Here is a 16,232-nt window from a genome sequence, read left to right on the forward strand (position 1 = left end):
CTATATATTTTTTGTAATTAATTTGATTTTATTTAGTGTTATTATATAGTGTTTATTTTGAGTTATTTTTTTCGAATTTTTATTTTGTACTTTCTAAATAATTGTTTTTTTCCCCCCAAAAATTGTTCTAAAACGAAATAATTTTATTTCAAATTATGTTCCTTTTTTATTTTCTATTACTTTCTTTTCATTGCGAAATACGTGGGGGCAACACTAAAACTACAATTAGATTTCCATATGAGGGCTGCGCTGATCACATGGGAGTATATGTCATACTCCCATGTGATACATAAAACTGTTCAGACCAATCGGACACTCAGATTTCCATTCTCCGTGTCAATCGGCTGAACAGGACAGTTAAAAATAAGTAAATTTTAAAAAGATGTCCATTTGAGGGCCGTAAAATATTGTGTGTGGACCCAGATTGGCCCCTGGGCCGCATATTTAAGGACAACGTCCCATATGAATTTAAGAAAACAATCAGGGTGGATTAAAATATTACAGAGTAATATTTTCTGTACAAAACAGGTTAATTTAAATGGGAAAATATGATTTGAAATCATATTCCCCTTACCAACTAATCTCGTATTTCAAGGCACCACCGTACAGTATTTATCCGCGCGTGCCTGTCCATCATTTTGGCGCCAGCGGGAGCGCGCGCCCCCCTTGCGCGTGCGTGACACGTGAGCTGAGTGCAAGTGAAGGAGGAGGAGGGCGCTCGAGAGCTCTACCGCGTCCAGCCGGTGAAATCCACGCACACATTCACACGCGGGTGGAATTGTCAAAACGCTCATAGTGGGGGCACGCAGACGCGGACTGGAACCGGCGGCGGCGGGGGACGCAATCGGAAGCATCCCTATCCCCCGGGCTGCATCTCGCTGCTCCAAGAGGGAGGCCCCGGGCGGCGACGGGATGTAGCAGCGGATTAACGGCCGAGGAGAGCGGCGGGACGCGGAGGGAAGGACATGGGGAAGGACCAGGAGCTGCTCCAGGCCGTCAAGACCGAGGACTTGCTGACAGTTCAGCGGCTCCTGCAGAGACCTCGGCCCGGGAAAGCCAGTGAGTGTTTTTGCCCAACAAACCCAATATACAAACTCCGATGATTCCTAAATTTTTGCAATATGTCAAACTGCACTTGGATAATTACAGCATAAGTAATACGCAGGATGTGTGTGTGTTTTAGAGGATGGGGGGTTGGGGGGGGGGGGGGTGCAAGAGGATGTGTGTATGTATGTGTGTGACGTCAGTATCATAGTGATGACGTAGCACGTGTGTGAGGATATTACTGGGATTTCTGCAGAGAACCTGCACACAGTGTGTGTGTTTAGGGGGAGGGGCAGTGTGCGCGAAATCGGGGTTTGAGCATGGCAGTGAAAATTTGACACACCTAATGAACTCATCTGCTACCATTGACGGCGATGGACGTCCAATCCATTTTGACTGGGAGGACTACATGCGATCGAATAGTCAAATTGGATTGAACGATTGAAAATGTGAGGTTAAGCATGTTATAACTTTTTTTTGTACTCTGGTGTGGGCGGCAATATGCTTCCGAATCACCAATACCAATTTATTGCACATGCAATTCGTAGTGTTGTCCCGATTGGATACTTAGTAGGCCTATCTGTATCAGTGACAGTGACTGATTCAGTTGCAGTGGTATGAAAAAGTATCTGAGCCTTTTGAAATTTCTCACATTTCTGCATATAATCACCATCAAATGCGATAAGATCTATGTCAAAATCACACAGATGAAAAAACGGTGTCTGCTTTAACTAAAACCAGCCAAACTTTTAAAGGTTTTCATATTTTAATGACGATAGTACGCAAACAATGACAGAAGGGGGAAAAATAAGAAAGTGAACCATCACATTTAATATTGTGTGTCCCCTCCTCCCCTTTGGCAGCAGTAACTTCAACCAGATGCTTCCTGTAGCTGCAGATCAGTCTGGCACATCGATCAGAGCTATCTTGACCCATTTTTCTCTACAAAACTGCTAAAACTGCTGTAGTTCAATCAGATTCCTGGGATGTCTGCCATAATTCGCTCTCTTTAGGTCATGCAACACCATCTCAATGGGGTTCAAGTCTGGACTTTGACTTGGTCACTCCAGAACGTGTATGTTGTTCTTCTGAAACCATTCTGAAGTAGATTTACTTCTGTATTTTGGATCATTGTCTTGTGGCAGCACCCATCCTCTTTTTAGCTTCAACTGTCTAACAGACGTTCTCTGGTTTTCCTGCAAAACATCCTGATAAACTTTTGAATTCATTCTTCCATTAATGATTGCAAGTTGTCCAGGCCCTGAGACAGCAAAACCCAAATTATGATGCTCCCTGCACCATGCTTCACGGTGGGCATGAGGTGTTGATGCTGGTGAGCTGTTCCATTTTTCCTCCACACATGACGTTGTGTGTTACTCCCAAACAATTCAACTTTGGTTTCATCACACCACAAAATATGCTGCCAAAACTTCTGTGGAGTGTCCAAGTGCCTTTTATGGAACATTAAACAAGCAACAATGTTTTTAGACAGCAGTGGCTTCCTCCGTGGAGCCATCCCATGAACACCATTCTTGGCCATAGTTTTAAATATAGTTGATGTGTGCACAGAGATATAGGACTGTCTCTGCCAGTTATTTCTGTAAGTCGGTAGCAGACACTCTAGGATTCTTTTTTTACCTCTCTGAGTATTCTGCGCTGAACTCTTGGCGTCATCTTTGGTGGACGGCCACTTTTTGGGAGATGAGCAACTGTGCCAATCTCTCTCCATTTGTTGACAACTTCTCTGACTGCCGATTGATGAACATCCAGACTTTTATAAATGTATCCTTTCCCAGCTTTATACAAATCAAAAATCCTTGATCACAGGTATTCAGACAGCTCTTTTGACCGAGCTATGATGCACATAAGACAATGCTTCTCATCAAGACAATTCTTACCAGGTGTGTGTTTTATAGTGGGCAGGGAAGCTTTAAAGCACTCATCAGTGATTGGGCACACACCTGACTTAAAATGTTTGGTAAAATTGGTTTCAATTGCTCTTTAAGTCTCCTTAGGCAGAGGGTTCACTTAATTATTTTTCCCACTTCTGTCATTGTTTGCACGCTATCCTCATTAAAATATGAAAATGTAAATGTTTGGGTGGTTTTAGTTAAAGCAGACTCTGTGGTTTTGACAAAGATCAGATCACATTTGATGGTGATTTTATGTAGAAATGTGAGAAATTCGAAAAGGTTCAGATGCTTTTTCATACCACTGTGTTTTTAGAGCCCACTGGATTGGCTGCATATCGCCATCAATGGCAACCAACAATTTAATAAAAAGGATAGAGGGGTCTTAACCCCAGTTCATCTGAAAGGGCTAGAGGGGTCTTAAACCCAGTTCATCTGGGCTGAGGGCCACTAGAGATATGAGTTTGGGTGAGTTTAGCCCACAACAAGTATTCCACAAAAAAGTATCAAATATATGTTGGGAAAAAATACAAATAAGACAATCTTCCTGATTAATTATGAACTAAAGAACCCACTCAACTCACTGCTATTTAGCATATTTCACTGCATGTCTAGTTGATTAATGACATCTTATATTCTAATTCTTGAGCATTGCAATTTTCTCTATGCATTAATGTCACTGGACCCAAAAGAAGGATTGTGTCTTCCACTTTTCCTGAAATTGGCTAAATTGGTTTTCAACCTTTGTTTTCACTGCAGGAATAACTGGGTGACACGATACATTTCCCTTCCACTTCGAGTCACTTTCGGACTAAGTTTCAATTAAGTTGCTAATTTATGCTTGCTGACTTCTAGACTAGACATGTGCCGATTACAAGTTTCAAGGTATACCGTGGTATGAAAACGTCACGGTATCAAAACCTCAAAATCTTTCCATCATGCCGTCCTTACGATATTAGCTAGTTTTTATGTCTCAAAAATGCAGGGAGAAATCCCTAGCTTGCAGCTGCAAAGCTCAACCCTCCCCTACCAGTTGTTGCTCACTGTCAGTGAGTCAGCTGTGCTACACAATGGCTGGAGGTGGTGAAACTCCTGAACTTTTTCCCCCCATCGAAGAAAACGAAATCGCTGGTATGGGAATACTTTGGCTACAGAGAGCCATCTACAGATGGCTGCGGCTTAGAGTAGGAGGGCCACCAGATGTGTAAAACATGTTTGCGGAGGTTGGCTGGTGAGGAGGCAAGACCTCCAAAATGATTTCACATTTATACAAAATTAACTCATTCCCTCCCAGCCATTTTCACCGGAGCAAGGCTCTTTCGTTCACGGCCGTTTTACTGGATTTTGACTGATTTTGCAAGGCCCGCAGACAATTCTGTTCTATTGCTATATAAACATGGAACCCACCAAAAAAAAGATTAGTCTCTGTTCTTTCAGCAGGACAAAAAAAGTAAGTTCATATCTTTTTCCATTCTTTAGAAATCAGCATTAGAAAATAGCTTAGTTTGAGCAATTTTCCAATTTCTGATGAAAAAACAGAAATTGAGCTTTTTGTGAAAGCATACATTTCAAACATAACTTTGTCTGTAACACGGCTATTTTTTGCTTTAGTTACATCCCAAACATCTGAATAATGTTTTCCTTTTACAAAATAACATAAAAAATAAGAGAAAAAGAGAGCTTTTGATAGCAAAGTAACAATTTATTTACACATAACTAACCAGGAGATGACGCTGTTGTGGCTGCGACAGGCGGGTAAACTTTTCCCTCATCGTCGCCTGTTTCATAAAGATGGATTTTTTTGAGTCTCTGAAGGGTCTGCTCGGCGAGCAGCACGGACTCAACGGCATCGTCCGCTGCACTGGTGGTCCCGGTCGTTCTGCTTGGTCGTCCAGCGCCTGGCATCCCGGGCATCCTCTCGGTTGTTCTGCTCGGTTGTCCCCCGCCTGGCATCCTGGACGCCATTCGGTCATCTTCCACTGGCGCCATGGCCGTGCGACCCAGCCATTCGTTGCCGTTGGATCGGGTTGCGGGTCTTACCAAATACGCTACTGCCCTCCAGTGGCCAGTTTTATTGCTTTAAAATGGATTTTCAGCTTTGTGCTTTGGCACTAAATTGAATCAGAACCCAGAGATGTCTCTTGTAAAAAAAAAAAAAAAAAAAAAAAAAAGTAAAAGCCATATAAATACATCTTTGGGACACTGAAACATTTAAAAATAAAACATATTTATACGTTTTTGGGAACAAATGAGTTAAAGGTTAGTAAACACTACCATGAACGTTTCCCACCAGTTACGAGAGTTAACTCCAGCATATTTAGTGTGTCTCGCGGTGGTACAACATGTTTTTTTTTCTCTCTGGCAACTATCTGGGTTGAGAAAGAGAGTGTGTATACAATATAAAGATGATATGAGTAATACACACGTGCCTTTTATGGAAAATAATATATTTTTGTTCTGATGGGAATAATGTTGAGCTGTGTGTTTACGCTCACCTACAGGACTGCATTTATTTATTTATTTATTTTGAATATATCAGTTATTTTTTGTTATTTTTTAAATTTAATTTAAATTAACACTATACTTATGTTCAATTTTGCTAATGTTTTGAAAAATAAAAATTATGTTCAATGCATTTTTTAAACCCAGATATCTCAAAATGACACATTTTAGATCTGTAATTGCAAAACAATGATACCTTGAAACAGTAATATTTTTGCTTAAGGTTATCATAGCGTCAGAATCTCATACCGGCACATGCCTATTCTAGACAAACACTTCTGAAAACTATCAAGAGCCTAAGATATGCTAGCTTGTACTGCCAGTAATAAAAATAATTCATTCATTCATTTTCCGAGCCCCTTATCCTCACTAGGGGGTGCTGGAGCCAATTCCAGCTAACTATGGGCAGTAGCGGGGTACACCCTGAATCGGTTGCCAGCCAATTGCAGGTAATAAAAATAAACCAAATTAAACTAAATTAAATAAATAAAATTTAAAAAGCCCGGGGCAGTGACATCCACAAGTCACAAACGCTTCACCTAGATATTACGTAATGGCCCGCAAAATATTGTCCCGTGGGCTGAAATTGGCCCCCGGCTGTAGGTTTGAGACCCCTGGGAAAGCGTGACCCAATTTACGAGTTTTTCCAGATGCGAGCAATAGTTGAGCCGATTTATTTGGTTTAATTTTTTATTGCAATTTTTGTATATGAATGCTGTATGGTAGTAAATTTAATAATTAGCAAGATTGTGTACGCATTTTTATATTAAGTATGATAGTACAGTGGGCTTTTTATTTGTTTGACATTGCTTGATTAAAAAAAAAAAAAAAAAACCCAAAAAGGGAAAACTGCAAACACAGGTAGTGCCCTGGTTATGAACTAGTTCCGTTCGTACGCTGGCAACGTAACCCGAATTTCCGTGTAAATTGGAATGAATCCTTTCAGTATCCCAAGATTTTCAAATAACTACCCAAAAAGTCCAACAGTATTGTATTTTGTTTAATGATGGAGGATACACTGCCCTCTGGTGGCAGTGTTGGGTCTGGCTGGACTGTCGCCTTGTATTACTGAAGAAAAGACTCAGACGTCCGACATGGATAAAGGATAGTTGCGCTCTGGATTTCCCCACATCAGGCTGTAAGTTGTTTCAGCTAATATATATTGTGTAAGCATTTGTAATTAAATTTACAGCTACAGCTTGTGGATTTATGTAAGAGCAATTTGCTATGAGAATTGTATATACGTTAGCGGACTTTTGTTAGTCAAATTAGGCTAATTTAATCTACTAAATATTAGAGGTGTGCGAAATTTCCGATTCTTAGATTATTCGCGATTCGGCCGTGGAAGATTCGAGAACGATTCACAAACATCCAAATTCCGATTATTGAAATATGTCAAGTAAAGCGGAAGTAAAACACACTCAGCGTGCCGCGCGGTCTTCAAAGAGGAACGGCGCGATAGTAGCTAAACATCATGCTTGTCATTACCCGGCCCCTCGGGTAATGCCAATGCTCAACTCACGGCTCTAGCTCAACTCATGCCGCGAGATAAAAAAAACAACAACAACATACCTGACTGCTGCCGAAAGCTGCTACAAAGTACGTCCACAATACATAATGTTAAGGTAGATATCATATTTATATAGGACGAGATGTACAATAGACTCGATGGCGATAGCAGCACATGTTGAGAAAGCTAGATGCGGGCGTTAGTAAACGGCCGCCATCTTAAAGCAGTAGACTTCCCTGCAAGGCTGCTGTAGCGAACCTTCCAAGCGAACCTAATTAACTTTTTATCTAAAATACTCCTTAATCGGTAAAATATTGACTTGAATCTATCTTTAAAATAGTTTTAAAACTTTCACATGTCGAAAGTAGACAAAAGGGAAATTATGGAATAACGGGAGCAATTTTAACAACTTTAACGGATGATTGACAACATTAAATTAATTGAATGTAGTTTTGGGGATTTGAGTATATTATTTATTGTTTTTAACTGTTAACTTGATACTGAAATAGTAGTTTATGTAAGCCTGCGAGGCTTTTTTTTTTTTTTTTTTTTTACAGTTTTTGTAACTAATGTACAAAACATTAGCAGCTAATAGTGGGGGGGAGGGGGGGTGGGGGTGTTGTCATCAATAATCGATTTATAATCGAATCATAGCCTCTGAATCGTAATCGAATCGTTAGGTGCCCAAAGATTCCCACCTCTACTGAATATACTGTACATATTGATCAGACTAGATGGACGTTTGAACACCAAAAAAGTTTTTTATTGTTAAATTACATGTCATTTTGAACACAAGTGCACATATGTGTGTTACAGCTTTACAAATTGGCAAAAGTGAAGTAAGTAAAAAGCTTCAAAAAGCACTTGTTTGCTGTCTGTAAAGCTGAACAACTTCACGTTTATAAAGTGAGGACTGAACACGTCATATTAATAAAGTAAAGTAAAAAATAAGATACGGTGAGGTACAATACGGTACTGTTTATGCGACAAAAAAATTTTTTTAAAGGCAAAATCGCGTAAGTCGAGTACGTCGTTACCTGGGGATGACCTGTATTTACTTTTGTTTGTTTTTTGTTTTTTATACATTGTATTCATAATTTTAAAGAATATGCTTAGCCATAAAGAGGAGGAAAAGTAAATACTCTCCAAATTCTGTTACTCTCAACAAAACTAGATTCTTATGTTTGTAAAGAAACAAAAATTAGATAGTTGCAAGCATCTGCTTTTGCTTTTGAAATCTTTCTAAAATGGGCAGCGTGGTTCATTGGTAGAGTTCCCCAACTCAGAGGTTGTGGGTTCAATTCTCCACCATGTGGACCATGTTTAAGTATTCTTGAGCAAGATACTGAATGAACCGCGTGAGTCAGTAGGTGAATGACGATATCGATATCGGTGTCGAAGTGCTTTGAATGCCTTTTTAATTAACATTTTACATTAAAGGAAAAAGCAAACAGCAGTGAAACTTCATTTTTCATTATTATTTAATGTATTATTGTTTTTGGTTTTTTCCCCCCTCAAATTTACTGAGAAAAAGGGAAAACAATAAATATTCGCTCAGTGTTAGTTTTATTTATTCATTCATTTATTTATTAACATTTTAATCATTTATTGAAAAAAAAAACAACAAATATTCTTTTTAACTAAAAAAAAATTAAAGCAAAAAAGGAAAAAACTAAATATTCATTTTTTAATTATTATTTAATGTATTATTGTTTTTATTTATTTAATTTTTTTTATTTACAGATTTCCTGAAAAAAGGGGAAACAGTAATATTTGCTCATATTTAGTTTTCTTTTATTTATTTATTTTTAACATTTTAATAATTTATTTGAAACAAATATGTTAAACCAATTTTTTTTTTAATTTAAAACATTTAAAACAAAAAAGGAAAAAACTAAATATTCATTTTTTATTGGTATTTAATGTATTATTGTTTTCATTTATTTATTTATTTACACATTTCCTGAGAAAAAGGCAAAACAGTAAATATTTGCTCATTTTTAGTTTTATTTTATTTTTTAAATTTTTTAAACATTTTAATAATTTATTTTAAAAACATATGTTAAACCAAAAAGGAAAAAAGCATGAAATAATCTTTTTAATTGAAGAAAATTTAACAAAAAAGGAAAACAACAGTAAATATTCAATTTTTTTAATTATAGTTTTTATTTTATTTATTTTTTTTTTTTTAAACAAATTTAATGATAAAAAATGGAAAACACTAAATATTCCGTCATTATTGTTTTAATTAAAATTTTAAAAACTTATTAATTTATTTAAAAAATATATTTTAAACCAAGAAGGAAAAAAACATGAAATATTCTTTTTAATAAAAAAAAAAATAATAAAGCAAAAAAGTTAAATTAAAAAAAATATATATATTGTTTGATTTCTGTAGTAGTCCTCAATAAAACCATATTCTCATATTTGTAACTATAGCAAAATAAGGTATTAGCAAGTATCTGCTTTTGCTTTAGAAGACAACGACTCATAATATGCATAGTTCAACTTTTCTCAATGCAGTTTTTACATTTCAAGCTGAAATGTAAATCCCGGAGTACTATAACACCAAATAACACGTCATTTATTTATGAGCGGATCGGTCGATTAATCGCAAAATTATTCGTCGATTAATCCGCAATAATCATTTGTGGCAGCCCTACACTATATTAATGTGTGTTTTTTTCTTTTATGACATCACACTACTGCATTCTCCTTTGCATGAATGCATGCCAAAAACAGCCTGGACGTGTGTGTGTGTCTACGGTGCAAGTGCATGAAGGTCCTCCATTGCTCTCGGGACCGAGGGATTATCGGTGTGTAAAGACGCCAGATGTTAACGGTAATAGTGATGATGACGAGAAGGCACGTGACGACGTTGGAGCGCACGTGCCCGAGAGTTGTTGACGGGGCGTCAGCTGGGACTGGAGGTGATAATTAGATTTCAATTACAGTCTTGCGAAGCGTTCGGTGGCCGCTTTTTCTCCTAGTCCCGCCTCCCCGTCGTCGCCTGGCCTTTTAATTGCATCTCCTTCCTGCCTCAACAGTCCCCTCGCTCCTCTCAGCTAGCAGTGCCACGACCAAGAAAAACGCTTCTCCTCAAATGCCAGAACGGATCAGCTTGAGTGTTCAGTCCACTGTGTGTTCAGACAGTGCGAGAGAGAGGGTGAGGGAAGGCGGGAGCGAGCTGAGGGAGAAAAAGAGGGGAAAAGACAGGAAGTCACGAGGAGGGGTTAAAGGCAGGGTGAAAGATGGAAGGTGCAAGAGACGACAGGAGACCGGATTTACGTTTGAATAATTAAACAAGTCTCTCAGCTGGAGGGTTACTGCAACGTTTCGTCTTAGGAAAGAGCGAGATGGGTTCTTGCACCGTTGTTCGTGACAGTAAACCTAATGCACTTTTTACTCGGTGGCTGCCATGGACCAAAAGGCCAATGGTCAAGCAAAAACACAGTGGTACTACGGTATTGCAATTATAGCTCTAAAGTGTGTTATTTTGAGATGTACAGTATGTATGTAACCCACAGCCTTAGTTCAAGTTGCTCAACATTAGAACAAGAACCCTTAATGATATAAAACTGGACATAAACAATATATGATCAAATTGATTTTATGTAAGACACATACCACTACCACTAGTAGCTCATTTGCTCCCAAAAACGTATAAATGCGTTCTATTTTTAATTGTTTCAGTGTCCCAAAAACGTATTCATACTAGGGCTGTCGAACGATTAGATTTTTTAATCGAGTTAATTACAGCTTAAAAATTAATTAATCGTAATTAATCGCAATTAATCGCAATTCAAACCATCTATAAAATATGCCATATTTTTCTGTAAATTATTGTTGGAATGGAAAGATGAGGCACAAGATGGATATATACATTCAACATACGGTACACATTTGTTTATTATAACAATATATCAACAAGATGGCATTAACATTATTAACATTCTGTTAAAGCGATCCATGGATCGAAAGACTCGTAGTTCTTAAAAGAAAAATGTTAGTACAAGTTATAGAAATTTAATATTAAAACCCCTCTTAATGTTTTCGTTTTAATAAAATTTGTAACATTTTCAATCAATAAATAAACTAATAGCCCGCCATTGTTGATGTCAATAATTACTTACACAATGCTCATGGGTGCTGAAGCCTATAAAATCAGTCGCACCCAAGCGCCAGCAGAGGGCGGCAAATTTCCATAGACACAACAAGTGAGCGTTTCACTGTACTGTCATTTAAATCTGTCTGAGCAGGCCATCTGCGTTAATTGCGTCAAATATTTTAACGTGATTAATTTAAAAAATTAATTAACGCCCGTTAACGCGATAATTTTGACAGCCCTAATTTTATACGTTTTTTTTCACAAGAAATCTCTAGCTTCTGATGCAACTTCGCTCCAAAGCACAAAGTTGAAAATGCATTTTAAAGCAATAAAACTGGCCACTGGAGGGCAGTAGCACATTTGGTAAGACCCGCAACCCGATTCAACGGAACAAATGGCCAGGCCTCACGACCGGTGTGCCAGGAGAAAACAACCGAATGGACAACCAGGAGGACGTCCAGGACGCGAGGCGCGGGAAGTCCGAGCAGGATGACCGGGAGGATGTCCAGGATGCCACGCGACGAACGACCGAATGGAACAACCTGGAGGACGCCCGGGATGCCAGGCGCTGGACGACAGAGCAGAACGACCGGGACCACCAGTGCAGCGGACGATGCCATTGAGTCCGTGCTGCTCGCCGAGCAGAGACCGCGCTGCCGTGCTCGGCCGCTCGCGCCCCCCGCGACCCTCCAGTGTCCCGCGACTCAGTCGGAAACGCGCACGGCCAAACCAGTTCCCCCCCAGGAACACAAGTTCCTCAGGCGAACTCCGCCACGAGGCAGTGGTCACCACAAAAGAAAGACTCAAAAAAATCCATCTTGATGAGACAGGCGGCGATGAGCGAAAAGTTTACCCCGGCTGTCGCGGCCACTACAGCGTCATCTCTCAGTTTAATAGTTTAGTTATGTGTAAATAAATTGTTACTTTGCTATCAAAAGCTCTATTTGTCTTGTTTTTTATGTTATTTTGTAGAAGGAAAACATTAGTCAGATGTTTGGGATGTCACAAAAGCAAAAAATAGCTGTGTTAAAGTTATGTTTGAAATGTATGCTTTTACAAAAAGCTCAATTTCTCTGTTTTTTCATCAGAAATTGGAAAATTGGTCAAACTAAGCTATTTTCTAATGCTGATTTCTAAAGAATGGAAAAAGATATGAACTAACATTTTTCCTGCTGAAAGAAGAGAGTCTAATCTTTCTTTTGGTGGGTTCCATGTTTATATAGCAATAGAACAAAATTTTCTGTGGGCCTTGCAAATCAGTCAAAATCCAGTAAAACGGCTGAGAGCAAAGAGGGTTGCACCGGTGAAAATGGTTGGGAGTGAATGAGTTAAAAATTAATGGAGAGCGAGAGTAAAAGACAGAGTGCGTGTGTATGACTCGTATTATTATTTACATATTATTACACATTAAGGCTCCAGAGAGAAAAAACACCACAGGCTGTATTATGAAAATGTTATTTTGAACAGATGTTTAACATGACAGAAGACTTTACAAAAATAGGCTAACGGTAGAGAGGAAACTAGTTCGCTGACTTGGCATGCTAACTAGCCACGTTATCTGCCTCGTTAACAAGCTTAAGTTATAGTATTTGTTTTACCATCGCTAGACACACTAAACACGCTGGAGTGAACTCTCGTAGCTGGTGGGAAACGTTCATGACAACGTTTACTTACCTTAAATTTTGTGTAAATTGACAGATGATAGTCACGTAAATGTGAATTCATGTTGGTGTTGCTTCCCCTGCCAACCACTCTCTGCAAACGCAATAAGCAAAACAAGCTGAAAGCAGTACGGTAGGACGTTTAGCCACTGTAGCAGATTTTGGCAGAACACCGGTTTTGTCCTACTCTCAACTCGTCTCATCCCGTCTTTCAGGTTCGTTTTGCTTTTGCTGCTCGTTTCGTGAAATATCGCCAATGCTGTCATGCTCATTAATGTTCCTCTCGGGTTCAAATTGAAAGGGTTGAACAGATGACATGTTTATGAGGAGGGTCAGTCGGAAAGTCAAATCTCAGATTAAAGAGGAGCAGCAGTGTGATTTTCGTCCCGGCCGTGGAACAATGGACCAGCTCTACACCCTTGGCAGATCCTTGAGGAAGCATAGGAGTTTGCGCAACCAGTCTACATGTGTTTTGTGGATTTAGAGAAGGCCCCTGTGCCTTGGGGAGTCTTGTGGGGGGGTGCTCTGGGAGTCCGGGGTACGGAGCTCCTTGGTAGGGGCTATTTGGTCCCTGTATGACCGGTGTAAGAGTTTGGTCCGCATTGCCGGCAGTAAGTCGAATTTGGTCCCAGTGAGGGCTGGACTCCGCCAAGGCTGCCTTTTGTCGCCAATTTTGTTCATAATTTTTATGGACAGAATTTGTGGGTGCAGCTGAAGCATTGCGGGTGTCCGATTTGAGCATCTCTGCTCTTTGCAGATGACGGTGCTGTTGGCTTCATCAATTCGCGACCTCCAACTTTCACTGGAGCTGTTCGCAGCCGAGTGTGAATCGGTTGGGATGAAGATCAGCACCTCCAAATCTGAGACCATGGCCCTCAGCAGGAAAAGGGTGGAGTGCCCTCTCCGGATTGGGGATGAGATCCTGCCCCGAGTGGAGGAGTTCAAATATCTTGGGGTCTTGTTCACAAGTGAGGGTAGGAGGGAGCGGGAGATCAACAGGCGGATCGGTGCAGCATCTGCAGTGATGTGGACTCTGCACCGGTCCGTAGTGGTGAAGAAGGAGCTGAGCCGATAAGCGAAGCTCTCGATTTACCCGTTGATCTACGTTCCTACCCTCACCTATGGTCACAAGCAGTGTTGTTAATTTTACTTTAAAAAAGTAATTAATTACTGTTACAAATTACTTCTCCCAAAAAGTAATTGCGTTAGTAACTCAGTTACCTGAATGTAAGAGTAATTAGTTACTTGGCAAAGTAACTAGTGATATATTTTTTTTCTCCCAAAAAAAAAAAAAAAAAAACAGGTCACACAATGTGAAGCTTAAAGGGTTTGGGGGACAATTGGCCCAAGCCCAATTCTTTACCCTCCACTTAACTAGACACAAGGGTATTGCGATAACTAGCTAGTAACCTTTGCTATGTGTGGAAGTCATTTAAAGTTGTGAATCAATCGTTAAAGTTGTTAAAATTTCTCCCGTTATTGCTTAGTTCCCTTCTGTCTACTTTAAACATGTGTAAGTTTTAAAACTGTTTCATCATTTAAAGATAGATTTAAGTTAAGATTTTGCCGATTTAGGAGCATTTTAGATTTTAAAAAATTACTTAGGTTCGCTAGGAAGGATCTCTACATCAGGGCCTTCCTGAGAGGTCTACTGCTTTAAGATGGCGGCTGTTTACAAACGCATGTAGTTCCTAAAACATGTTGGCAATGCAGCAGTGTCTGTCATCTGCATCTAGTTATATAATATGATATCTACCGTGTCATGTGGGCGTAGTTTGTCGGCTATGGCTGCAATCAGGTATTATTGGAGCCATCTAGCATCGCGGTTGCAACGGCGTCTTTCCCACTCCTGCTCTGCTCTCGTCCCCGTGAGTCCGTTTCTCTCAGACTTTTTTTAATTCAACCAATTTAGTAACGCATAGTAACGCACGCCTTTCCCGCCTCAGTAACGGTAACGGCGTTGCCAAGATGAGAAAAGTAATTAATTAGATTACTCATTACTGAAAAAAATAACGCCGTTAGTAACGCCGTTATATTGTAACGCCGTTATTAACAACACTGGTCACAAGCAGAGGCGTCACGTCCCATTAGGCAAACCAGGCAATTGCCTAGGGCCCCCAGCTAGCAGGGGCCCCCAGAGGGCTAACAGATTTAGCACACGCAGCTTTACTGCACTGCCGCAGCGACAAGTGTAGGGAGTGTTTCAATACCATGGAATAATTTGGCAGATTATTTAACAATTCTGTATTCAATCCCAATCAGCACTAACCATGTCACATAGATTATATATGTTTCAGAATGTCCAATCATCTATAGTAAATACCACACGGTTGTTTAAAGAGTGACTCGCCAAGTAGTCTGTGGAATGTCCTTGCCGAATAGTTCTGTGTTGAGTTTTACAGGCCACCTCATTATTCATGTGACTACTTAAAGAAATGGGGATTTTCCCCAAAAAGTCTATTAATGGGTCTATCGTATTCCTCGTCGAATACTCTATAAGAAAAATATAACATATATGCATCTAAAATAATCCTAACCAATTTTATTAGCAAATTTAATACTCATTTCGGTCGGTAGTCCACCAATCAGTGGTTTTTACGGAATAATTTTAATTTGGTGGGTCGCAGGGTCAATCTGACTACTGATTTCACACAAAGGTATATACCTCCGCATGCGATGGTGGTATTTTTGTATTGCTACTCTTTCTTCTATTGCTACAAGTCCAACTGTCCCCCTCACTTGCACTTGCTCGAAGGGCGCCATGTTGCTTGTTGCCCCCGGGGACCCTTGCTACGCCTCTGGTCACAAGCTGTGGTTCATGACAGAAAGAACAAGATCCCGGATACAAGCAGCCGAAATTAGTAAGGTTATAAGTCAAGGTGAAAAAAAAAGTTGCATTTCAAAGTGTTCTGTGTGTCTTTATATAGGTTTTGTGGGTGGGTGTTAATCATATTGTAGTAAAAATTTTAATTTATTTAATGCATTTGTTTTTGAAGTGTTTTCATTGGTGCTTTTGAATAGTTATTACAGCATTTTTCTTTTAATTTCTGCACTTGTTCGTTGTCTTTTTTTATATGATAAAATTACAAAGAGTTAACGTGCTTTTTCGGTGTGAGTGTTTAAATATATGTGGTGAAAATAGGGAGGGGGGGCAATAATTATGTTGCCTAGGGCACCAAATTGGTCAGGAACGGCCCTGGTTTACCTAACGAATTGGCTGAGTGACGTATATTTACGTGTTTTCTCATAATCGTCATCTGAAGGTCGTGCGGAGTTCAATATTTCCACGTTCATTTTAGACTCTGACTCTGCAACCGAGACTCTGTTACCGTAGCAACCACTCGACATGTCATTGCATATGCATCTCGCATACGGTCAGCCACTCACGGGACTGTGATGTTTCCGCGACTGAATGTAGTCGCGTGCTTTCGGCGTGAAATTCTTCCCATCTAATTCGCATTCATCGTAACGAGCTGCTGGCGGACAACTTTTGGGAA

At 39.7% G+C, this 16,232-nt stretch overlaps 1 protein-coding gene across 4 annotated transcripts in view; it reads left to right on the forward strand.

Annotated features, from left to right (window-relative positions):
- Nucleotides 1-695: 695 nt before the first annotated feature.
- The window catches only part of LOC130920156 (caskin-1-like), a 115,609-nt gene continuing 100,072 nt past the window's right edge, over nucleotides 696-16,232 (forward strand). For all 4 annotated transcript variants that reach the window (XM_057843106.1, XM_057843107.1, XM_057843108.1 and 1 more), the window contains exon 1: nucleotides 696-1,059. In XM_057843106.1, the coding sequence (XP_057699089.1) occupies nucleotides 966-1,059 (94 nt within the window). In that variant the 5' untranslated portion in view covers nucleotides 696-965. The remainder of the gene's footprint in view (nucleotides 1,060-16,232) is intronic.

The sequence above is a fragment of the Corythoichthys intestinalis genome, chromosome 8 (assembly GCF_030265065.1).
Source record: "Corythoichthys intestinalis isolate RoL2023-P3 chromosome 8, ASM3026506v1, whole genome shotgun sequence".
Lineage (NCBI taxonomy): Eukaryota > Metazoa > Chordata > Actinopteri > Syngnathiformes > Syngnathidae > Corythoichthys > Corythoichthys intestinalis.